This window comes from Wyeomyia smithii, chromosome 2 (assembly GCF_029784165.1).
Source record: "Wyeomyia smithii strain HCP4-BCI-WySm-NY-G18 chromosome 2, ASM2978416v1, whole genome shotgun sequence".
Classification (NCBI taxonomy): Eukaryota; Metazoa; Arthropoda; class Insecta; order Diptera; family Culicidae; genus Wyeomyia; species Wyeomyia smithii.
The window spans coordinates 206,276,283-206,283,581 of record NC_073695.1 but is presented as its reverse complement, the minus strand read 5'-3'; the positions used below and the strand labels follow the sequence as shown (position 1 = coordinate 206,283,581).

Sequence of the window (7,299 nt, the reverse complement as noted above, 5' to 3'; positions counted from 1 at the left end):
TTAGGTTAAAATCATTGCTTTCTACTAGGCTACTTAATTGGTTTATGCAATCACTTCGGAGTGAATCAATTTGTTGTTTGAGTCATAGGAGAAACTTATTGTAAGTACTGTTAAAGGCATTAGTTAATTTTATAAAACTGCAATAAATATTTCAGTTCGAGTCACGCAAAACGGACTTCGGAAAACTTTCAACACTCGAAAATAATATTATATGAGCGCTTCCGAAGTTACTGATATAACCATGCACACCGGAATAGATTCGGTTCTTTGTGCGTCACAAAACTGTAAAGGATGTAATCGCTCTGATAATGAGGAACAGTTGATATCGTGTGATAACTGTAATATACGGTGGCACAGCAGCTGTGCGGGATTGTCATCGGGAATAATGCAACACGGCCCGTGGCGATGCGACAGTTGTCCTACACTTTGTGAGTCTGTTTCGTCGGTAAGAAGCACAATGAGCGCACGGCTGCGATTGAAACAATTGGAGGATCGAAAGGCACTCGAGGATAAATTACACGATGAAAAGGCACGTAGAAACCGGGAGTTTTTGGCTGAAAAGCAACAGCTTGAAGCTGAAGCAGAAGCGGAGAAAGATGGTAGTAGCATAAGAAGTTTCAAAAGCCGTAGAAATGACATACAAAGCTGGTTGAATAACCAGCAAGTCGCCGCTAATCAAGAAGCTACATCGGTCAGTACGTCTACTCCTGTAACCAGTTCGTCCCGTGATACATGTCCTCGTACTCTCACTGGTGAATCAATTTATGATAATACTTTTCCAACACAAGCAATTTACACTGTAGCGGCAAATCCAGTGTTATCGTTGTTGACGAAGGCGATTTCCGGTCAACCCTTTCCTCCAACAACAGCACAAACACAAACGAGTCAGCACCAGCAGCTACCGCTTTCTACTGTTCCGATCCTAAGACAGATAATAAATCAACCTCTTAGTTTACCAAAGCCAATGCCAGCCTTACCAAAACCAATCGGGAATATGAAATCATCGCCTTTCGTAAACCAGGAACAATTTTTAGGTTACCCACTAACCACACCGGTAACTAAAATCGCAGCGACTGTTGCCGGTGAGTCTACGCGCATATCATCGCTGGTTGTCGGAAAAATCCTACTAAGCATGTATCGGTTCAGACTCAGCCACTAGTCGAGAGTTTTTCGTGGAGTGATATATCAAAACACTTGCAATCCTCAACACAGATGAACTTCGCGGGGCGCTATCCTCCCTCTGGTCTATTACCGAATGCATATGTCACTGAACAACATAGATCAACAAATGACATGCATACGATTGCGCAGCAACATGGCACAATGCCTGGAGCTCACAGCACAGTACAACCAGGTATATCCTCTTATACGCCTACGATTATGCAGCCTGGTCCAGTGCTTGATACTCAAACCGTACTGCAAACAGATGATTTACCCAGCGCGTCACGGCGGGATATATCTAATGGTATACCACCAACACCGTTCATAAGGTACTATCCCGCACCTGAACAACCTGGTTCGATACAACCGCAAAATTTGACAGTGTCGACAAATGTCTCGAACCATTATCCACCGGTCCAACAACCACCGACAGTACCACTGAATATGTCGTACTCCGGAGCGCCGCTCCAACAACCAACATTAACGTTAAACCCACCTGGTTTATCATACTCGGTCTGGCCTGCAGATGGAGTCATTAGCCCACAACAACTTGCTGCTCGTCATGTGGTCTCAAAGGAATTACCGAAGTTTTCGGGAGACCCTTTGGAATGGCCTATGTTCCTGAATTCATTTGAATCAACAACCGTAATGTGTGGAATACAACCTGATGAGAACCTAGCCAGGTTACAAAAAAGTCTTGTGGGAAATGCAAGAGAAAAGGTGCAGAGCATTCTGACCTTACCATCCGCGATACCAGAAATAATAAATACGCTCCGTGACGAATGTGGTCGTCCCGAGCATCTTGTATATTGTTTACTAGCTAAAGTTCGCAATACACCAGTTCCAGATGTTAGAAAATTAGATACGCTTGTAGCATTTGGAAGAGAAGTAAAAAACTTAGTTACATATTTAGAAGCCTCAAACCTTCATGCCCATCTTTCAAATCCAATGCTTTTGGCTGAACTGATAGGCAAACTCCCCTCAAACTTACGCCTTGATTGGGGATTGTATAGCCAGCGGCTTCCTGAAGTTACACTCAAAGCATTCAGCGATTTTATGCTCACTATTAAAACGGCAGCTTGCCAGGTAAATATACCAATAGATTATAATCAACCTGAGCATAGTTTAAAACGCTCTACAAAAAGTGTTAATGGTGCATTCATTAACGCTCATACCGCCGAAGAGAAAGGCAAAACAGCGCATAGGTCTGAACTTGACACTTCGAATCGAGACTCGAGTACAGCCCAACATTCGAAGCAAAACAAGAATAGCAGACCATGTCACATTTGCCAGCGTAACGACCATAAGATTCGTGATTGCAGAAAATTTCAAACGCTGACTGTTAAAGAACGTATTAAATTTATTAAAGATCAAAATATGTGCGGTCGTTGTTTGACGGGCCACGGGAAATGGCCATGTAGAACAAAGCAACCTTGCGGGGTAAATGGGTGTAAAGAAATGCACCATAAATTGCTTCATATCCAAACTGAAAAGTTGGAAGGAATTACACCGTCAGGCTTAATATCTACGCACAGCCACCGACATACATCTTCGCTATTCAAGATTATTCCAGTAACGCTGCGAAACAAAGGAAAGTCAGTTGATACTTTTGCTTTCCTCGATGACGGATCTGATTTAACTTTGCTGGACGAAAAGCTTGCTGATGAGCTTGATCTGATTGGGATTGAAAGCCCGCTCTGTCTTCAGTGGACAAGTAACGTTACCAGGAATGAATCGTATTCTCAACGCGTGCAGCTTATAGTCAATGGAAAGGATGAAAAAACTGAGTTCATTTTAAAAAATGTCAGAACCGTGAAGTCATTGGGACTGCCTAAGCAAACTTTAAATTATAAGAAATTCGCAAAACAGTACCCGTTTCTAAGCGGGCTTCCGGTAAACAGCTACATAGATGCGGTACCTGGTATTTTAATAGGCTTAGATAATGCATGGTTGAAATTACCGCTGAACAAACGTTATAGAAGGATAACGGAACCAATAGCCGTTAAAACACGGTTGGGGTGGACCATTTTCGGTGGTCAGTATGAGTCAGTAGAACCAGAACGATGTATGGTACACATATGCAGCTGTTCTGGCGATCGTGAGCTACACTCTTTAGTAAAAGATTACTTCACCTCAGAGGATGCTGGGATTGACGATATCTTACCCATGGAATCGATCGAGGATAGACGTGCACTGAGTATATTGGAAGAGACAACAAAACGTACAGAATCTGGACGCTTCGAGACTGGATTGCTCTGGCGAGAGGCCAGAGTAAAATTTCCCAACAGTTATCCAATGGCGGAGCGTCGGCTTAAATGTTTGGAACGTCGGCTAGCAGCAGATTCAGAATTAAGAGAGGAAGTTATTAAACAAATCGTTGAATATCAGGAACGAGGTTACGCTCATAAAGCATCGCCAGAAGAACTTCGTGATTCACAACCGCACAACGTGTGGTATCTTCCTTTGGGAGTGGTCCGCAATCCTCGGAAACCTAAAAAGGTACGTGTTGTTTGGGACGCCGCCGCAACCGTTGGTAAGGTTTCACTGAATTCCGCTCTATTAAAAGGACCTGATTTAACGACCCCGCTACTAACGGTGCTTTGTCGATTTCGTCAACGACAGTATGCCGTAGCAGGGGATATTCGGCAAATGTTCCACCAGTTATTCATACGTAAAGAGGATCGCCATTCGCAGCGATTTCTTTGGCGGGATGATCCCGAATCTGCTCCAGAAGTATTTGTAATGGACGTGGCCACATTCGGGGCAACGTGCTCCCCATGCTCGGCACAGTTCGTGAAAAATAAAAATGCACGCGAATATGTAGAACAATATCCTGAAGCAGCAAACGCCATCATCGAAAATACATACGTAGACGATTATCTTGATAGCAGGGATACAATCGACGAGGCGGCTCGAATTGCGAAAGAAGTCAGCCTGATAAACAGCAAAGCAGGATTTGAAATTCGTAACTGGCAGTCAAATTCAGCTGACATACTCGAACGGCTTGGTGAAAACAGTGCAGAAATTGTTAAAAGCTTTTCTGTCGAAAAATTGACCGCAACAGAACGCGTTCTTGGAATGATGTGGATCCCGGTAGAAGATGTTTTTGTATTTACATCTCAGTTTAGAACCGATCTTGTACCATTGTTAACCGGTGACGTCGTTCCTACTAAGAGACAAGTATTACAGATAGTAATGAGTTTGTTCGATCCCCTGGGGATTATCGCCAATTTTACCATTCATGGAAAAATTCTTATCCAGGATATTTGGAGATCTGGTGTAGAATGGGACGACCAAATCATCGATAATGATTTCTCAAACTGGCGACGCTGGGTGGAACTGATGCCCAAATTGGATGATGTAAAACTTTCCAGATGCTACTTTCCAAACTATAAACCGGAAAATTACAATTCCCTTCAACTACATATGTTTGTAGATGCCAGTGAGCTGGCATATTGCTGTGTTGCATACTTTCGCATCGTCGAGGGAGAAACAAGTAGATGCGTTTTAATTTCAGCAAAGGCAAAAGTTACCCCAATACGACCGCGCACAATACCAAGAAATGAATTAAGTGCCGCTTCGATTGGTGTGCGATTATTAAGAACAATTACACAGAATCATAGTCTTCCGATTCAAAAACGATTTTTGTGGACTGACTCACGTACAGTTCTATCTTGGATTCGCTCCGATCCGCGAAGGTATCGCCCATTCGTTGCATTTCGGATCGCGGAGATCTTAGATGAAACCGAATATAGTGAATGGAATTGGGTTCCATCGAAAATGAATATCGCTGACGAAGCAACAAAATGGGGAAGCGGACCGAATCTAGACCCCCACAGCAGTTGGTTCCGTGGCCCAGAGTTTCTGCTTCTCACAGAGTCACAATGGCCAAAAATTAAACCAGTTTTGGAAGATCCAGTGGAAGAACTCAGAGCCGTACACATTCATCGAGAAATTTCTGTTCAACCATTTATTGATCCTCTAAGATTCTCTTGTTTGAAGGATCTTCTCAGAAAGCTAGCTTACATTTACCACTTCCTTAATCGCTGTCGTTCGAAGGGAAAACCCAAAGTAAAATCACGCTCAGTGATACTGAACCAACAGGATTATGCCATGGCAGAAAATAGTCTGTGGCAAATGGTACAGGCTGAAGCATTTCCTGATGAGCTGGCCGTTTTAAGAGCTAACTTAGATCTTCCTAAAGAGCAACTAAAACGCCTGGAGAAGCACAGTTGTCTGTCGAAATTATCACCTTTTTTAGATGTAAACGAAGTTTTACGCTCAGAAAGTCGTATTGATCCTCAAGCAGCTTACTATTGTTTCGATTTCCGCAACCCAGTTATCCTTCCAAAGCGAAATCATGTCACTGAAATGCTTATTTTACGCTTTCATCAACGATTTGGACACGCAAACTATGAAGCTATTATTAACGAAATTCAACAAAAATATTATATTGTAAAACTGCGTTCGGAGGTAAAAAGAGTGATAAAAAACTGCATGTGGTGTCGTGTATATCGAGCAAAACCATTGGTACCTCGTATGGCCCCACTTCCACAGGAAAGAGTGCAACCCTATGTGCGCCCATTCACCTTTACCGGGATTGATTATTTCGGACCCTTGGTTGTTAAGATGGGACGAAGCAATGTTAAACGTTGGGTAGCACTCTTTACGTGCCTAACGGTACGAGCAGTTCATTTAGAAGTTGTTAATTCGTTATCGGCAGAATCCTGCAAAATGGCAATTCGTAGATTCGTGGCAAGACGAGGATCACCGCAACAGATTTTCAGCGACAATGGTACAAACTTTAAAGGTGTCGCCAGAGAACTGGCGGACGAGATAAAAACCATTAATCTTAAAATAGCGGGTACGTTCACTAACGCCAATACAGAATGGCACTTTATTCCACCTTCTGCTCCCCACATGGGAGGAGTATGGGAGAGAAAAGTACGGTCCATAAAGGAGGCGTTTAAAGTTCTCTCGCATCGAGAAAAGTTGGACGATGAAGGTCTTGTGACGCTTTTAACAGAGGCAGAACTATTAGTCAATTCTCACCCGTTAACCTGTGTGCCTTTGGAGACGCATGATCAAAACGTCCTTACACCGAACAGCTTCCTGCTTATGAGCTCGAGTGAAGTCAATCATTTAAACAGAGTACCAACGGAAGGTACATCATCCCTTCGCACTAACTGGAAGTTGATGCAGCATCTACTCAATCAGTTTTGGAAACGTTGGATTACGTGTTACTTGCCAACAATTGCTAGGAGAACGAAGTGGTTTACAGAAGTTCCACCAATAAAGGAAGGTGATCTCGTCGTGGTGGTGGATGAATCAGTGAGAAATGGGTGGCTGCGTGGACGGGTGGTCAAAACATACCATGGTATAGACGATCAAGTACGCAAAGCTGATATAGAAACGAGCTCAGGTATTTTACAACGACCTGCTACGAAGGTGGCTCTATTAGACGTGCTGGAAATAAGTAAAACCAATTAGGTAGTGGTTTACGGGTGGGGGTGTTAACGCACGTTCGATATATGCCCCTCGTTATCGGAGATATATTCAGCGAGTCGACGTTGCTGAGTTCAACTTTGGAGTTGGACAATAGCCAGCGCAGAACAATTGGCGCGGAGATTGGAGTTGGCCGAGAACGAGGGCAGATAAAAAAGAACCGCATGCCGCTGCAGAAGTGTCTTTAGAAATGATACAGTTTGCTTAATTTGATCGCGCATTATTCAACAAAGTTCAGTAGTGTGTTCAGAAAATTACTTTGAATTTAGTGCGTTAGTCTTAAACGAATATTATAAATATTCAGTGATTTATATTTGCTATATTGAATAGTTGAATTCAAGGTTAAGTGTGACACAGTCATGTGTGATGATCTGCTAAAATTTATAATCTTTACATTTATAATCAGGCTCAATATTATTTGGAATCTATAGCAGATAAGGTGGCAGTTGGGTGGCAGATAAAAGTAAACGAGGTATGATGAATATCATCGTGAATTCTAAATTTAGGTTAAAATCATTGCTTTCTACTAGGCTACTTAATTGGTTTATGCAATCACTTCGGAGTGAATCAATTTGTTGTTTGAGTCATAGGAGAAACTTATTGTAAGTACTGTTAAAGGCATTAGTTAATTTT

The 7,299-nt window shown here is 42.6% G+C and overlaps 1 protein-coding gene across 1 annotated transcript; it reads left to right on the top strand.

Moving 5' to 3' along the window:
* Positions 1-1,323: 1,323 nt before the first annotated feature.
* Positions 1,324-6,651, top strand: LOC129720364 (uncharacterized). The gene has a single exon (XM_055671827.1). It carries the CDS (start codon positions 1,324-1,326, stop codon positions 6,649-6,651), a length of 5,328 nt encoding a protein of 1,775 aa, XP_055527802.1.
* The last annotated feature ends 648 nt before the right edge of the window (positions 6,652-7,299 follow it).